This window comes from Blastomyces dermatitidis (assembly GCF_000003525.1).
Source record: "Blastomyces dermatitidis ER-3 genomic scaffold supercont1.1, whole genome shotgun sequence".
Lineage (NCBI taxonomy): Eukaryota > Fungi > Ascomycota > Eurotiomycetes > Onygenales > Ajellomycetaceae > Blastomyces > Blastomyces dermatitidis.
Genome location: NW_025544774.1, coordinates 2,942,900 through 2,962,686, shown reverse-complemented (window position 1 = coordinate 2,962,686; position 19,787 = coordinate 2,942,900). Strand labels below are relative to the sequence as shown.

Below are 19,787 nucleotides of genomic sequence, written 5' to 3'. Positions count from 1 at the left end.
GCTAACAGATATGGCTGACGTAGATTTTACAATACAAAGGGATAGTTAATGAGTGTGCGCCATTTCAGATAACGGTTTCGAGAAAAGATGAGCGTGATGGGGTTTCGGTAAATATACTCAAATCTGAATGCACAGGGTACCATCATCCCTCGCCCAGCTCTGTATCCTTTAGCGGTTCGTGCCATAACAGTGGCCAGGATGTCCCAGTACATGCTGTCAACTTGGGCTTCCAAGAAGATAAACTTGTATCTCCAAAAATAAAAATACAAATCATATACCATAATTACACCAAGATATTTGAAATGACAAGGGCCCAAGAAAACGCAAACAGCGAAGTCCAAAATAGAATGATCTATACACTATGTAGCATCAGGGTTCCACCGTTTGAAGGCTTCCATGAAGGGCAAATCCAAGTTGATTGCCGGGGCGTTACCAGAATTATTTCCAAAACGAGATATAAAGTCAAAAGCTGAGAGGGCTTCATTGGTACACCTTTCATCAGATGAGGAAATAGAACCCAAGTTCACAATTGGAATCATTGACGGGCGCCCATGAGCGCACTGAAAAGGAAAGGCGCACACCGCAAGTCTAGAGATTAGATTTTCGCATTCGACCCGACTCAGGCAGTCGTTGAACATGATCGAGCTTCTACACGCGCGCGAGATGAGTAGGTCAATAATAGTCTTGGGGCAGTCACTAATAAGCTCCAACCAAGAGTGGCGGGCAATGGTAGGTTGTACTTCGTCGTTTGGTGATTTTTCAGAATTACCGGCTTCTGGGATGCCAGAGCATAGCGTTTGGGGGGGAAGCTTCCGATCTTTTCTTCCATGATCTTTTCGTTCCCAAATTTCATTCCGAAGAAGATCTATGGCAAGCTTAGGCTCTACTCTGCAGCGCTCCGCGATAAGCGTCGGAACCTTGTCGATCGTAACCGTGTGATAATCTCTTTCACTAGGTGACAATGTATAATAGCAGCCCCAAAATTCAAAGTAGTCAGAATGCGATTTTAGCAATTCACCTTCCTGAGGCGATACCTGGAATGAAATTGGCTTCGGTAAGGACGATGTATTTCCTCGATTTTGACAGAATGACGATGGATCTGATGTCGTAGCTGCAGTACCGCAAAGCTCTACAAAAAGTTGCTCAATTCGACATCTTTCATCGGCAGCATGTTGGTCCACGAGAACAAGGTTTTGCTGGCGGTCGGCGTTGGTTTCCTCGCTGGAAGCTGGCAGTTTCAAAAGCAAAAATTTATTGTCCACTTGAGCGATCAATTGCGCATTCTGAAGCCCTTGTTTGGTCAACCGGCTAGTGAACCTAGATGAAGATGGCATAAACCCAAAATCTCCAGTTCCTGACAGGAAATGTTTCCTTGAGCTGCCAGAATGCAGACCTAGAACCTGAAACGCCGTTGTGACTGGTTGCTCCGATTGCTGGAATATTGGATTATTCCATTCTTTAAGGAATGTATCAATCCACAAATTAGGATGTGACACCAAGTTTCCTGAACAACTATGGCGATCAAAGGACCCTGGCTTTTGAATCCCATCTCGAGACGAGGTAAACGGCCGGCCTTGGTTCAGAATAGTCTGGCCCGTTCTGCTGTTAATTGATATTGCTGTTCTCGTGATAGGATCCACCCAACGTATAGCCTCGTCTGGGGATCCATCATTGTGTTCCTTTTCGACGCCCTGTAGGCCTAGATCCCCAGTGTCATCTGGGCTGCTAGGCTTCGCGAAATGACGGACATCGTGGCTATCTGAGAGTTCACCAGATTGATCAGGAGTTGGAGAAGACGAGTATGAGCAACTTCTATCATGCTCTACTTGATTTTTCGTGGAAGCATTCGAGATAAAAGGGCTTTTTCCGCGGGGCAAGCCAGACCATATCTCGTCAAATCCGCTATCGCGACTGCTTTTAATCCGTGACCAGCTTCCAAAAGCTTTGTTCTTAGGGTGCGCAGGGTTTAGAGCGTGGGCAGCACGAGGAAGTCTGATACAGGTGTTAAATAGTTCTTCGGTGTTCCCACTACCTTTGTGAATTCCAGTAGACGCAAGGGGTGAAAGGAACGCTGGGGCAGCGCTCTTGGGGCGCTTTACAACTTGACGCTCTACTGGGCTTGTCGGAGATTGAGGCTGGCGACTCCTTTTGGTACCTGTTCCTGACCGAGGTCGAAAATGGTACTCTTCCAGAAACTGTCGTATCATGGCTACCAGAACATCTAAAACTGATTGGAGACTGTTGTTACGTTCGGCAAGGTCGTCCGTTTTATCGATAGCATCATCACATTCTTGTAGCCCTATTCGAATATAAAACATTGGCCATCTGTTAATACTTTTTTCTCTTCCGCTGGACGCTTTCGGATCATTTGTTTTGTCGTCACCCTGCAGATTAAGTCCTCCTAGTCCGTCCGTAATAACTGGTGGATCATCAATAACTCCAAATCTCGAATGAGAGAATAATCTATTGACCTCCTTATACAAGACGTTCATATTAGACTGAGAGAATATCGGATTTATTCCAAAGGAGATGAACTGGACTTCCTTTGTTGGAGCAGGTTGGAGGGATATTGCAGACTGAATCTCAATCCCCGACATCAGAGCAGAGGCAGTAACCCAAGATTGAAAATCCCCTGGCATGACATAGCCAGCATGCATCAAAATCCGACGAATTCGACCCAAGTCGAGCGGCCCAGAAGATTTATCATACTGCGACCTACTTGCTCGAAAAACAAGTTGCCTTGTCTTCGTTGCATCTGATACCACAAGTTTTACGGGTTTCTGGAAAGCAAGAAGTATGGCTGTAAGCATGCGTTTCAAGTCGCCCCATTCTCTATCTAGATCCTGACTGGTTCTCAGAGATAACGCTCGATGCTTAACGCGGACAGGAAAATTCCCGAAAAGGTCCGTAACCGTAACTCTAGTCCCATGGTCGCGCGAATCGAGCTCATGTTGCAATGGGGCGGGTGTTAGCCTGGAGATCGATTTTGCATGGTGATATACCACTGTATTTGTCGTTGATGCAGATTCGTGGTGAGAGGTTATTGTAACCAAAGCAAGTGACACAAGAGACGCAAGAAATGCGCCTTTCCGGCCATACACCTGATGTGGACTGTTGAATCCAGACGTATCTGCACGTTTTCGTTAGCGCAAGATGTATATAGAAGGTCTCATTGTGAAGAGCCACTTACGATGAAGTTTGGCAAGATTGCCCCCCTCCATGAACTCAGCAGGCAATATTCCTTGCCCGTCATCTTCCACAGCGCAGCCACCTCTTTGAAAGTTTACGTTGATCGATACGGTTTGGGCTCTAGCATCCAACGAATTCTTCAGAAGTTCCAAGACCACTCCATTGAGATTTGATATGGCGATTGAGGACTTCAACTTGGCGACCACCCCGGAGGGAAGAGGTCGGATGGACTGAATTCGCTCGTCCATGGCAAACAGGGGCCAGGTGTGGCTGTAGAAGTACTAGATCCCTAGTAGGGTTTTCGTTGACTCTACCCTGATACGTCTAGGTACATAGGTATCCGGTCGGCAATACAACGAGGAAGAGTTTCCTGCTTTCTTTCCTTAAAGAAGAACCAGAACTGTCGGAGGAACAGAAAAGGAAGCGGCAAGGTCGTCCAGGTATGTTTCCCATAGTATAATACCGAATAAAAGGCAGGATCAGCAGAAAAAAGTGGACCAGATATGTTGGAAGTTTCTAACCCCGTGCCGGGACACCAATGTCAGCCACCATACGGGAAGAACGTAGGGTTAATTTACAGTGATTACACCGTGGATCCACCATTCCACCCGTGTCACGTGTCGCCGATTGTAACACATGTTCCACCATTATATTCAGCAACATATCACTGAATATTAAATGTCAAGATGGTGTTGAGACAGTGCAGAACTTTCTAACATCATCATGACACTACTCAGTAACTGTGTAATTGACAGATGTCATTATCAGAATACTACTAAGATATTATGAGACACTGTATACTATTCTGTCAGCAAAATCAATATACTATTAAGCTAGTTATCTGATCAATTATCTATCTAAAGAAATGAGATATCTCAATTGCAATACAAATATCTTGTTACTTGAGACTTATACATTAAATAATCATCATTTTCATTACTATTCTGTATTGAAATATCATACAATGCTGTCTTTTGAACTGCTGACAGTCTGATAATAGTGTAATTATCAGAATTCTCTTATAAAATCAGCAGATTCAGTAGATGATCATGTATAACATGATATAGAGAAATAAGTGTAAAGAAAATTCACTTAACTTCTCTCATTTTATAAATAAATATAATTGTAATCTGATCAAGCTCTGCTCTCTGATATTGAATGATATCTTCTTTCATGAGAGAGATTCAGTGAACATGATTTCTGATTTATATATTAGTAAGTCAATAACTGATTGATTGATTAATTAATTAAATAGATATACTGAACTGAGAATGTTAACTTATTATAGAAAAGTATTGAATAATGATCTGATTTCAAAACTGAGAACTTATTTCAATTAATATTATAGAATTCTTATAGCTTATTAAGAAATAAATGAAGTAATTCAAGCTTAAAGAGATTTATAAATTATATATTAACTTTCTCTAACATCTTACTTAATGATAGATAATCAAAAATCTTCAGAGTAATATAATCTTTTATTAACTTTAATTTAACAGAGTAGTTTGATAAATCATTATTCTTATCTTCAGCTTCTTTATTTATTCTCAGTAGATTATTAAACAGTGCTGAATAAACTGTATATAAATCTTGAATCTTCTGTGTCAGACATATATTAGAGCTGTCAAAGAAATCTCTTAATACTAGTTATAAAGTTTGATGAAAGCTCTTCTGTAAGAGCAGTGTCTTTTTTATATCTTGATAATTTATTCACTGTATTAGATTCTTGTAGTTCTGATACTTGTTCTCTTTTATCAGAATATTACAGTTATTGAATACTGTATATTCTTTAATCTGCTTAATATAGTGTAAATTAATATACATATTTAGCTATCTCTTTATATATTATATAAGCTTTGTTTTTTTTATATAATCACTGATATGCATGATGACAGTACTCATAGTTGAAGCAGGAGATGACTGATGACTAATAACTGAACTAGCTTGAGATGACTTAAATATTACTGCTGCTCTGACTGCTACTTCAATAAGAAATTATAGTTATCAGTGAGCTCTCAGTATAATTTAATAAGTCACTTCAGAATTATTTTCTCTTGATGATTGAGACATCAATAGACTATTACTTCTTATAATGACTGCATATATCTGAATAATAAGATTAATAGATAATTGATTTGATGCTGAAAATGCTACAGAAATAATCTACTTGATTACTGAACTGAGTCATTTCTCTCTAAGCTCACATCACAAGATAAGAGATATAATGATTGAAGCTTGAGCATGTTCTTGAAGCTGATACTTCTTGAGATGAGTGATTGATGACTGCAGACAATTTTAACTGTGAGAAAAAGAGAATATCTACAATATTTGAAAGTATTCTAACTGATTATACAATGATAAGACAGTACTGATCAGCAATGAGTATGAAATCTCTGATATATCAGTGAACTCACTATGATATGAATCAGATGAGAAAAAAGAGATCAAATTCAAACTTAGATATATCTGAAAAAGAGATACAGTCTGTGATATCATTTCTTACTCTTGACACATTTGATCTCTGTGTGTAGACTGGCCGCCGGAACCATGAATTTCACATTTAGTTCCATTTGGTCTGATCCCATACATTTCTTGGCGTGAATCCCGCTGGGACTGGCTATCAAAAAAACATGCAAAGTGACTATATATCAGATTTTAAAATGGGACCATGACTTGAAAAAAATGAGAAAGTGGTCTCATTTGGTCCCATTTAGTCCCATTCTTGGCATAAAGTTACTATTTTTAGACATTTTAAGGTTTTTTTTAGACTATTTTTAATTTTTTAAAAAGTAACGCTTTTTGGTAACACTCAAATGAGATTTAAAGCCATTTAAAGCAATAAAAATAATTTAAATTGAGAAGTGGAAATCATGATCCCATTTGGAAAATGTGACAAGAGTAGACAGTAAGTCCCACTGGGACAGTATGGGACTACTATCTAATGTTAGAACCGTGTAATGGGATCTGTCAAATTGACAATGAGACTATCAAAAATTCTGGTCCTGGTCTCAGACACGGTCACACGGTCAGTCTATCTATGTGTGGAATTTGACAGATCATTCAGTTTAGCCTGAAGATATTATATATGATAGTGAAATTGACTGTTATTATGTAGATTATAGTTCAGATTCAGTCAATTCTTATTATTGATAAAGCAGTTTTAATATGATTTTCTTATTGTTGATTCTTTAATCTCTGTGTTACTATTTTACTATGACATATCTTCAAGAAATGTAATACAAGATGCAATCACTCTCATCTTTTTTTCATCAATATTCATCATAATCCTCTCACAATTCAATGTAGATAAGTCATATGACAATGCAGTAACTGTATCAGAAAAATTGATACTATGAGAATCAAAGATTAGAATAAAAATATTGTTTTATTTTAAGCACTTAACAGTGCTCAGTGCAGGAATCAAATAAAAACTCATCAAGCTTTGATACATGTTTCAATATAAATCAAATTCATTAATAAATAATTGATATGACAGGGAAATAACTTATATATCAGAATAAAATATACTTTTCAAAAGATCTTATTCATATACTGCAATTTTCAACTCAGTCTGAATCAGCAAAGATTTGTAATATAATTATATCTTAATAACTTCAGTTTTGATCCTTATGATCTGATGAAGAAAATACTGATCTTGACTCTCATATACCAGCAGATCAGAACCTGATTCAAATACTATATTCATATAAATATTAAGTTGATTGAGAACTTGAATAATTAAGATATATTTTATCTCATTCTTCATTGTGATTATTTTGAAGAGACTAAATAATGAATTCAAGAATGATAATCTTTGTGCAGTCTGTGAAGTATAGTGAATAGCTTCTTAAACTTTCAGAACTATTATATGAGATCTCATATCTGAATGTCAGTGATTATATCTGATAAAATACACTCTTTCAATGTGAGATATATCATTCAACTCTGATTTGTAAAAGTATTTGAGATTTCTACACTGATACTGAATAAAATCAGAAGAAAAAATAGGTTTATTTGATGAATATTATATGAAGTTATCAGAATAATATTTAACTGAGCTTTCTCAACTGTGAGATTGTTATAACTCTGTGAGATTGTTGACAATTTCTATCATTTCTATATGCATTTGTTGCTGAAAAGTTGAGGATTTGAGAAGAGCAGATATCAAGAGAATAAAATTTTAAAAGTAGAGTAATCTTATGAAGGATTCAGCAAGATTTTTCTGAGCAGAACTCAGAGTTGATATTTATATTAATGACACTATTGAAATTGAGGTTTTCTTAACTGATAAAATTGAAAATTATGCTCTGCATTGCTTTTTCAGAGTTGAGAAATCTTCTGAGAGCAGACTTATCAGTGATGTATTCTTCAATAAACACAGAATTTGTATTAATAATTTGTAGTTTTTTCAGGAAATATCTGACTCTTTGACCCAGAGTCTCATTGTCAGAATAAATGAATTCATTTCAAAGTTACTGTGTTTGTGAGATATATCAATTGCTGAATCAGAATCAATAAATTGATCAGTAATAGTAACAGTAATTGCATCAGCAGCTGGCATTTCAATATTATCAGTGACTGACTCATCAGAATTCTCTTAATCATCATTTTCAGAAATATTCTTCTTAGCAGCTGCTTTCAAAAGTCACTCAATATACTCAACATTATCAGCAGCATTCTCATTATATGACTCTGTCTTTAGAGAATGTTAGTTTTTATAATAATAGAGACATTAAAAGTGATAAACTTACTGAAAATAGTAATGCTTCTTCATCAGAAGCATCATTATTGAAATTACTTTCAGTGAAATCTTTATTTACAGTTTCTAAGAAAAGAGAGCTCTGAGATTGAAATTCTGATTGATCATTCCCAGATTCTTGTCTAGAGACAGATAGCAGATAGTGTTTCAGATTTTAATTAAATAGATGTAACATTTTACTTTCTGATATGATTTGTAGAAAAAAGTTGTGTAGTTGAAAAGATATAAATGAAGTGAATGAGCAGTCTTGATAAAATAAAGAGATGAGGTTGAATTATTAAAAAGAAATATATTAATAAGAGCTGCAATCAGTGACAATCTATATCAATTTAATATTAATAATCAAACTACTTTCTTTGTTTCAAAATTATATTCCTGCAATTTGTTAAAATTCATATCACAAATTTATCAGAGTTTTATCAAGATTCTGAAAATGAACATTGTCATGAATTCTGCTCTACTAGATCTCTCTGAACTCTTTCATCTGATAGATTTAATGAGACAAATTGCTGATTTCAAAAGAAATCTGATATTAATATATCTGAATATAGAATGAACATAATGATAGTAATGATGAATATCAGTCAGATGAGAAGAAGTCAAACTCATCACTGACATCAAGCAGTCTGTTAAAAAGGTGTTGCTGAACCTGGCATCTGAATACAGAAAGGTATAAGAAGGAAATTTGACTGACAGAGCAGTGTCTGTGTCTGAAGACAAAATGAATGTATTTTCTTTCTTTTAATAAAGATAATTTGAATTGAACAGTTGCAAGTGTGATAAAAATAAAGAATAAAATATCATACATCTTTTCATTCAGCAGAATGATAATACTGAATGTGATTAAAACATGAAAGTTCTGAACTCTTAAAGAAATGAAGACAAGTAGTATTAGATTTTAGTAAATATATCAACTTTTCAGTGAAATATTAAAATTTTTTTTGATCAACTTAGCTAATCATTTATTAATATAAAATCATATTCAATGAGAGAAGGCAAAGAGTAGAGAAAGTTCAGTGATATTTGAATTATATAACTGTTATAAAGAATCAACTATCTTTGAATACTTCTGTGATTTATTTATCACTGAAAAGTTCTTTCTGGTTTTTTACTGAGTGTAGAGAATCATTGACTTTGATTGATTCTCTGAGTGAGAACAATGATATATGAAATGTAAGTTGAATATTCATTAGTTAAAGATATTGAATTGAAAACTTCAGATTGAAAAACTAGAAACTGATTCTGAAAAATAGAGATATATATCAATCTTATAACTCAGGTCAAAATATTTGATGATGCTGATATAAATGAAAATTCCATCACAGCTATGCTGCAATGATAAAATATTCTGACATTCTGAGATCTGATAAATGATATTTCTGAATATCAGTAAATTGTCAGAGATAACTTTACTGAGACAATTCAGAATACTCTGACAGTAAAAAAGAGACATCTGATGAAAGATGCATGAGATAAGGTGTGAAAAAAGATCAAATTTTCAGAAACACTTTCAGTGAAAGACAGATCAGTGATGTAGAGATTTTCAACACAATCTATTTATATTTCAATATATTTAGTTTTCTATGAGTTTTATATATAAATTAGTTAATATATACTTTAATACACATAATTAGAATATATCTGTCTTGATATTTACTGAAGAAAGTTGTTATATTCTCTATCTTGTAATTTGTATAGAATTTGCTGATTTCACTGTATCAGAAAATCTTGAATTCTGTAGATATATTTCTGACAGTGCATTGAACACTTATTCCTAGTTAATAGAAATGATTTTGTATTCAAAATAGCTGTAATTCAATCAGTGATAGCCTGCACAAAAAGTATTAAGATATGAATGAAATCTGTCAGATATGCTGATTGCACTCAGAGATGAAATATAAAAGTATTTACATTCATTGTATGATAATCTGCAAAGATGAATTAACAATATATATAAAGACTCACATTTTTCTTTTTCTTCTTTTCTTCTTTCTTCTTCTTACAACAATAATACACTGTAAAGATCATTTTCAGTTCACTCAGCTTACTCTGCTCTTCTTCATCTCTCAGCTCAGTTAGTATTCTGTCAGTTATAATAGAAAGCTTTTAATCAGAAAAGTTCTAATCAAGATATCTTATCTGTGTAGTATATCAAGAATATTAGTAATTCATCACATCAGCATTAATCACAGTAATAACAATAATAGTAGCAGTATCAATCACAGTGATAACAACAGCAGCAGTATTAAAATAATAAGCAATATCTTCAAGTATACTCATGCTGCTGCTGCAAAGACTCAAGAGAAGAAAGTAAGCAGCTGTCTAAATACTCTGATAAAGCAGTCTGATAAATAAATAATATACAAGTACTATATTGAGTATATTTTTCTCTGTTATTTGAATGCTGCTTGTGATAAGATGAAGAGAAGCTCAAAGTCTTATATAAATTACAATTATGAGAAAAAGAAATGTGCAATTATCTCTGAAGAATTAAAAGAATAAGTTAATAATCTGATCTGAACTCATGACTTTTATCTTTCTATATTGAATGATTTCAAGAAAATAATAAAGAGAGCTATGTTGAAATCAGTGAAGAATCTTTTAAAATAGATCAAGAAAGTTAAAACTCACTAACAGAAAATGAAAGCTCAATGCATGAAAAGTGTTACTATTGCTCTGAAAGCTCTGAATATCATTATCAGTGCTGCTGAAAAAGCTAAAATTGAGATTAAGAAGACTAAGTTGAATATTGAAAGAATGAAATTAGAAATTGAAAAGAAAAAAGTTGCTGCAGAAAAGAAGAAAATCATGATTAAAAAGATAAAACTTAACATTGAAACTATCAAGCTTGAAGTGTATTATGAGCTTTTGAGAATGATAGTCAGTTATATTGAAGAATAAAAATCAGTGATGAAGAATCTTATAAATTTGATAAATAATATCAATACTGAAGCTAGCTGTATTATTATTAAGATGTATGAAACAATGAAGCATGTTCAGAGACTCACAGATTATCTTGATAAGAATTCAGTTACAGTCAGCAACAGCAGCAGTAGTGATGAGAAATTTGATAATAATAATAATTCTCTTTCTGTCTCTCTCACTGATATCTCTACTACTGCTGTTGATTCTCTCTTTTCTTTCTTCTCTGATCTTCTGACTCTGATTGATTCTCTGACTATGAGCAGCACTGAAACTCTTGACATTCTCAGTGAAAAGATAAGTTAGAATCAGTGAAATGATTCTCAGATTTATACAGAAGTTGATAATGATATAGATGAATAAATACATGACTTCTGATTTCTCTGAAATCCTCTCTCTTAAACAGTGAATGATCATTGACACTGACTCTTTACAAACTTCAACATCAATTTGCAAGTTCTCTGAAATAAATGTTGATGTGAATATGACAGGAAATAATGACAATGATATAGAGATGATTTGAAGAATCTGAGAGGAATTACAGAGAAACATGGCAGATTTTCAATAGAGAATGATTCTAGTGAATGAGATGTTTTTTAGAATTAGTGATTATATAGATAGGAATCAGTGACATTGTTAATATGATGATGATTTTGTTCTGTTCATAACTCATTTACAGTGATTCCACGGCTAATCCATCATTATATTATATTTTACGGTTCGGCGACGGTGTCGGCGACTGGCACGGCGGAACAACCATAACCCGGTCGTATAATAAGCCTACGTTTTTCCGGTAAGGCAAGCTCGAGATGTCATGTGTAGCGAGCGGCCTTTAACTCGTGGTTGCCATTATCTCAGCGGGCTCAGACCTCTGGCTCGGTTTGAACAGGTTGCAGCATTATTAACTAATCCGGCATGACACTAACCTACTTTTGATACAAGTCTGTGCTCAGAGCAATCCTCACCAGAGGGTCTGAGAAGAAACAGTTTCATCTTCAATGAAGATTCCTGAGATTTACAAGGATTTTTCAGATTCTTCAACTTTGACTTTCTATTACTATATATTCACATATCTTTGAGATTTGAAAATCACCTTAGCTTATAGCTAAAGAGAAGAAGAATAGAAGTATTGCTTTAATATTTCAAAAAAATCTATATTTAAGATAGATATATACTCTTGAAAATGATCATATTTTTTGATCTCAGAATTTCTAAGAGCTTTTTTTTATATGAGGAATTGAATTAAAATTCCTGTATTCAAAAACACACTATTCAACTTTGAGATGATACTTCTATTCTAAGAACTTGAGATATGAATATAAAAATCAGGTACATTATAAGAACATTGTTATTCTAAGATTTCAAGATAATACAGAAATAATGAATTTATGAAGTTAAGTTGAAATTCTCTTTCATACTCAGAGTACTGAGTAAATTCTTTCTATGTTACTAATAATCAGAAACTGTTTCTTCTCAGATACTTTGTAAGATATTATCACTTATATAATCTGATTTTACTATTTGAGTTAGCTTATTACTTATTTGAGATTAGCTCATAATATAATTATTAATTCAGTGTTAAAACAGTAATAAAATATCTAAAGAAGTGTTTGAGCTTACTGAGATAAGATTGTTACAGAGATTATCTCACGTGCACGTGATTCATATAATATTCATACTAGAAAAGATTAGAGTAATTGTTCTATTAGTAACATAGTTACTAAACTGTAAATCATAGTATAATAATAAATAAACAGTGAAATCACAGTAAATAAATTATAAGTAGGAAAAATTAATTATTATACTAAATAAATATTATTAAAGTCAAATTATAAAATTATTAATTATAAAAAATTTCTCATTTACTGATATTATACTGTGATTTAAAAAATGTGTAAATTAGTCTAAAAATAAAAGCATATACTGATTTATTATAAATAAAATAATTAGTAAAACTGCTAGTTTTTTACATTTAAAAGAATATTAAGAAATAATTACTTTATTATTTAATAATGAAGGTTATTATTATTATTATTATTATTCTTTCATTATACTCATATACAAGTGAAGCTTATGATGAGTCCTTGCGTGATGTTAAATACAGGCTAAGTGTTGATTATACAGGAGGAAATACAGGTGTTAAGATCACATCAAGATAACAAGAACATAGAAAATACAAAGAAGTGATAATTAAATACATGCAATAATAACTTCTCAGCTCAGAAACATAGAGCAATTTTATTGAAGTGATTTGTACACCTCTGTATTTATTAGAAACCTGAGATGCTTGAGTTCCGGATTTAATGTATTCTCTGCGGGTTTCGAACTCACATGCTCTGGTTTCCCACGCCAAGACGGTACTGAGTGACCGCATTAACCATTCGGCCACCAGGGCTAATAATGAAGGTGATATAATGCAGTAATTAATTATATTATTAAGATCTATCTATTATATGATCTTTTTATATATAATAAATATTTATCAAGTGATTAGTGAATATCTTTATTATATAAAAGTAGTCAGTCTATAGAGAGAGAATCTGATACTCTTTTTAATTAATACTCTACTAAGTAGATATTTACAACTCAGCAGAGTAATTCTATAACTAGAGAAAGAATATTATATATAAAAATAATAGTGTCTTTTATCAAAGACTTTACAGAAAACTAATAAAAGTTAAATAATTAAAGAAAATTAGTATAGAGATATTAATCTGATTAGATTTTATATATGTTAAAATATCTGCAGAGTTTTACAGGTTGTGAGTATTTAAATCTTTATATTAATCAGAGTGTTTTCATAGACTTTAAAGAATAATACTTTTATAAGAGTATTCATAGTTATATTAGTAGTATTCATCTATTTAATCTTGATAATACTAGATACAGCAGTATTACAGATGTAATAATGTTTTATATTAATATAGTATATATTGCAGATAATGTTGTTATTATTTACTATAATACTTATATCATTATTATTAATATATAGAGAAACAGTAAAGTCAGAGAGTAGAAATCTAAGTTCAATTAGTAGTCTATATAGTCAGATTATAGTTTTTAAATTGTTATTAATAAATATATACTCAGCTTCTATAACACTTAGAGCTATAATTATCTCTTTAATTAATTTTTATATAATTGAGCTGTTAGCTAGTCAGATGAGAAGACTTAATATAAATTTACAGTTATCAGTATTACCTACTTAATCAGAATTAATATAGACTTTAAAATTAAGATCTTCTATATAAATTGCATACTGACTAAAGTAGTCTGTAGTGCTGTAAATATAATAAAAGAGTCTTTTAACTATAGCTTAGCAAGCTTGTATTAACTTACTTAATCAGTATATAAGCTTTATAGTTATAAAGAAAATGTTGAGATAAGTATAGATGATGAAATATTAAAGAGATCTAATAGTCTATTAATATTTAAACTTATTAAAGAGGTAAGAGTCAGATTATAAGTTAAATATAGATTTCATAAGAGTTCTTACAGCTTTACAGTCTGTCATTTTATACTTATTTAATATTGATTCAATATAGATACATTGTAAGAGATTAATATTACTTTTATTCTTTTCAATTTTCATATCTAAGTAGTAATTGACAGGGTTCAGATGCTTTACAGTGAATTAATTGATAATTTATATGAATATCTATTCAAGAGTATTTATATCTAATTCTATAAGTTTAATATTATTTATATATAGAGTCAGATAGATTTAAGAATCTCTTTTAAATCAGAGACTCTCATTATAATAAGAGAACTTGAAATCAATATATTTTAGATACTTTATAAGAAGATTGAATTATAGATAGAGTATCTGTTTCAGACTATAGAGAGATTATAGAAGTAAGCAGATATAACTGATATTATTATTAAAGCTAGTCAGCTGTCTTATATAGAGTTACTTATTAAGTGAAAGACTCATGTTTAAAAATACTGTAATAAAGTTAATTTAATAAATAGTTCAGTTTCTAGCTGCTGTAATTGTAAGTATTGTATAAATAATAGAGATGAAAATAACAGATGTATAGATATCACTGAAATCAATATCTTTTTATTAATAAAAGTCTTGAATAACTTATCTTACTTTATAGAATGTGATATTACAATTTGTATTAATTTTAATATAATAAACTTATCAGCTCTTAAGAACATGAGTTTTAATATTTAACTTATACACTATTTCAAATATTTTATACTCAGCTGCTGTGAGAGGCCTACGCTGAATAGATCAGTATAATATTTATAGATCTTATATAACAAAGTAAAAAACATTAGAAAAGAAAAAGAAAGAGAAAGTGCAGAAATCAGTAATTAAAGTGAATATTTATACATGTATACAGTGATGTACATGATGAAGCTTCAGAGTGAAAGAATACAAATTTCATAGATTTTTAGCTGAGAATCAGTGACTGAGAATCAGAGCTTTCAGCAGAAATCTATGAAGTATAATAAAATAGTCTATATAATTGATTAGATACAGCTTATCATATTAGTCTCTTTCATCTCTGATTATATGTAGTTTTCATCATTCAAGAGCTGTGATCTCAGATAACACAGAACTCAGAGTTCAGATCAGATAATTATAACTGACTTATTTTACAAGATATTATCAGTCACAGTCACAGAGTCTCTCATTGAGAATATTCTCAATCTTTCACTCAAGTTCATTATTATTATTATTATTATTATTCTTCAATTATAGATGTATGCAGTTAGAGACTATGACATCTACCTGAGAACTTTTAGTTCTCAGGGTTTTTCCTATATCTATAAAGTTAACTATTATACATTCATCAATTTCAGATATGCAAAATCAGAAAATTCCAGCTCAGAATACAAAAACTGTTTACAAATTGCAGTATTTTAACATCTTCTGATACTTTGAAACCTTTTGACAATATCATGACAAAAGAAAAGAGAACACAGTCTTAAAGATAGACATAATAAATAGATAGATAGAAAAGAATAGAAAGAAAAAAGTAAAGTAAAATAAAGAGAGAATCAATTATCAAAAGATAGTATATAGCTGTTTTAACAGACTATAATATCTGATCAATTTCCTTCTCTTCATATTCAGATATTTCTGAATTCAGTCATTTTCTTATAGCTGCTTGAGTTTCTGATAGAAAGTCTATTAAGTATTTAATTCCTGTCTTAGTTGAGAATAAGAATCTCATATTTAATTGATTTAGATTATACTTCTCTTTCAATCTGACTCTGAGACTATTGTATAATGCATAGTGCATTATAATATACTCAGAATTCTGATTTACATTGCAGAATGAGTATTCTATTGAATCAAATCTATCATCAAATCTTTGTATATAAGATTTGAAATAGTCATATTCTAGTTTAAGCTGTATTATAGATGAGAATATTTTCTTTTTACATTTAATTACACAAGATTTTCACTTGGATTTTGTTTCAAATCTTGAATAATGTATACTCTTCTTTTATTTTTCTCTTTATAAAAGACCAGGACATAATTGTTTGAATAGATCTGCTTAATTCTGAACCCTTTTTTACAGCTGAATCAGCCAATTCATTGTCATGAATATTCATATGAGTAGAAACTCAGTGCAGATGAATTATCAGCTTTAATATTCTTCTCTTTTGAATTTTTAAAATGAAGTTTAGAATCAGTTCAAGATTTATTTTATCATAATAAATCTGACTATTTCTAAGTCTTTTTAAAGCAGCTTGACTATCAGAAAATATTCAGATCTCTTTTAAACTATTTTCTCTTTTATGAGATTTTATTTTAATAAGTTTGAAAGCTTTCACTATTGTAAATATTTCAGTGTCAAAGACTTCATATTCACAGTCTAAATTTCAGAAATCTGAGATAAAATTAATATTATCTTCAGTATAAGTAATGGCTGTGTCTTATCTATTCAAATTCTTATTTTTTGAGTTATCTGAATAAATCAGAATAGAGTCTTTTATATTAATTGTAGAAATTCTCTTCAAATACTGTTCATATGCTTTCTCTTTAGATAGTTCACTTATTTACAAGTCTATAAGAGATTCAAGCTTTTCTCTTCAGAGAGATAACTTCTTATGATCAAGTTTTTCAATATTTATAAAGAATAAAATTGATTTTTAATCAGTGAGTATAGTCTGTACAGTTGAGAAGACATTTTCTTTAAAGAAGTATTTTCATTTCAATCAAGAAATCTATTTCAATTCAGTTCATTTTCAGAGTTAATTAATGAAAATGAAGAAGAGACTCTTTCTTTAACTATAGAATTTAAGCTCATCTTTATAACTCTCAGAGTATAGTTCATACAGGTCTTTTCAAATTTAATAATAGAAGAGAGAATTGAAGCTTCAATTTTCATTGCTTTAATAGAAGATAATTTAAATGCTTTCAGAATTCTTCTCAAAGCTCTGTTTTACAGACTTTGAAAGAGTTCAGTGAAATTTTCTTAATTATTTCATTAAACTTGAACTTCATAATCAGCTACTGAGATAATACAGGCTATATATAACTGTCTCACAGCTGAAAAAAATAGATCTCTCTCTGTATTTGACAGTCTGATAATGTTATTCAATAGTCTTTCTGTCTTAACAGTTCTTTGTTGAATATAATATTTAAAATTCAACTTAGAGTTTAATCATACTTCTAATCATTTAATATTTAAACTGGGTTTAATCTCTCTATTTAAAAGAGTTAGAAATAGTCCATTCTCATTAAATCTAGAAAAGAAATGAATTAACTCAGTTTTATTCATATTATTAAATGAATTTGATTGATATCTGCTCTAATAAAGATTTTCTTTACAGCTTTTTCAATCACTTTCAAATTCTCTTTGATAGTTTTTAAGCTGTAGACCAGATCAATATTATCTATATTACTTCAAGATTATACTATTTTCATATTTTTATCTTTGAATAGATATGCAGTGTATATTACAAATAAACTGAGTGAGATTAAAGATTCTTATAATACTTCTATTTTTATCTCAGTCTTGTCTTATTTCATTTCATCAAAGAAAAGTGATATAATTCTTTTAGATATAAAATAGTTAACTTATTTTATTACAGAAAGTAACAGTTTTAACATCTTTAAAGTCTGAATTAACTTTGACTTTGAAACATGATTAAATGCTTCTTTTATATCAATAAAAACTGCAGTTGAGATCAGATCTTCATGCTTTGCTATTTAAATATCATGAATAACTGAGAGAACAGTGTTAATTACAGAACATTGTTTTCTATCTCTCATTTATTCACTAAATAAAAGAGAGTTATTAATAGAGCTTATAAAAGATAGTTAAGTAGTTATTATCTTTTTTAAAATCTTTTCTAGACAGTTTAATAGAGATATTACTTTATATAACTTAGAAATTGATATCTTTCTATTAGATTTTATAAGAATCACTTCAGTCACTTCTCTTCAGCATTCAGAATAATATTCATTTTTCAAGAGATTGACAAAGAGCTCAAAATATTCATTCTTTAAGTAGAAATATGTATTTTAAATAATAAAGTGATTAATTGAATCAGGCCCTGCAGCAGTCTTGACAGAACTTGAGAAGATAGCTGACTCTAATTTATCTTATGTAAGATCAGGTCATTCTCAGTCATTTTCATAAATGTAGTTAAGAGATGATATATTCTCTTTCTCTGAATCTGAATCTGATAAGTTTTGAAAGAGAATTCTTATAAAAGCTTAATATTTTTTCTTAAAAGAGTTTGCTGTATATAATTTATTCTGAAACTTATATTCTAAGACTGGAAGTTTTGCTACACTTCTTGTTTTAGTATAGTTAAAAGCTTTAAAAACTTTCTTTTCTCATACTTCTTTAAGAAATTTATTTCAGTAGTCTGTTTTAGCTCTTTTAATATCTGAAAAATAATCATTTCTGACAGCTTTGAACTCTTTATCAGATATTATATCATTCTTTCAATCTCTTCTAGCAGTAGCTAATTCTTTTCTTTTAGATAAGATATTCTTATTTTATCAAGATTTTGAATACTCAGAAGATTTTCTCTTTGAAATATTATCTCTAATACTTATTAGAATAATAGATGTAATGAGCTTCACTCTATTCTTACACATTTCATTTGAGATATCTTGGTCAGAATTTCAATATAGCTTACTCTGTCTTTCAGATTTTAACAGTGTTATACTTTTTTCTTCAACTGCTTTTCAATCAGCTTTTTCAAAGTTAAACTGATTAGAGAGAAGAGGATTTTCACTTATTTATTTTTAACTCAGTTCAATATTAAATTGAATAATCTCATGATCTGATTCTGATGTCTCATTTGAATTAATAAATCAGTTTACAAGTCTTTTTTTCATTAGATTTTATAATATAAAGATTAGATCTATAATAGATTTCTGTTTCATATCTTTTCTAAAGAATGTTTATTAATCAGACTTATTAACTAAATCTATTAAATGCTCAAAGATTTATTTAATCAGATTATTAGCTCTTACTGCTCTCTTGCATTCTGAATTTTATCAGAGATGATGTGTATTGAAATCTTCTGCAATTATAGAGTTTCTTAATAAAGTTATGTTCAGAAATTCTCTATTAATTGTTCAGATATTGTTATTTTTCTTCAATGACTTTTTATTATAGATATTTATAAGCTGTATAATATTAAACTTATTCTCTTTATCTATAATATCACTCATCAGAATATCAGGGTCAGACATGATAATATCAAATCTTAGATTAAATTGATATCTTGATGTCTTTCTTTCATAGATTACTACTCTTGACTTTATCTCAGACTTTTGAGATAGAAAGCAGTAGTAGCTTGAATGAGAAGTAATGTATTTTTACTCAGTATCAAAATTCAGTTTCTGAAGCAGTATAAAATCAACTTTTTATTCAAATATAATTTGAAGACAAGAATAAATACAATTTGAGTTTCTATTCACATTATTTTA

At 30.7% G+C, this 19,787-nt stretch overlaps 2 protein-coding genes across 2 annotated transcripts; one reads left to right on the top strand and one right to left on the bottom strand.

The window, feature by feature from the left end:
- Positions 1–359: 359 nt before the first annotated feature.
- On the bottom strand, positions 360–3,437 carry BDCG_00389 (DNA mismatch repair protein; the record flags this gene model as incomplete). The annotated part of the gene is made up of 2 exons (XM_045415902.1): positions 360–3,130; positions 3,191–3,437. The coding sequence occupies 2 exons, from the start codon at positions 3,435–3,437 to the stop codon at positions 360–362; spliced, it is 3,018 nt and encodes a 1,005-aa protein (XP_045271742.1).
- A 7,151-nt stretch (positions 3,438–10,588) lies between these two features.
- On the top strand, positions 10,589–11,176 carry BDCG_16123 (uncharacterized protein; the record flags this gene model as incomplete). Its single annotated transcript, XM_045425386.1, has 2 exons — positions 10,589–10,828; positions 10,922–11,176. 2 exons carry the CDS (start codon positions 10,589–10,591, stop codon positions 11,174–11,176), a joined length of 495 nt encoding a protein of 164 aa, XP_045279147.1.
- Positions 11,177–19,787: the final 8,611 nt, after the last annotated feature.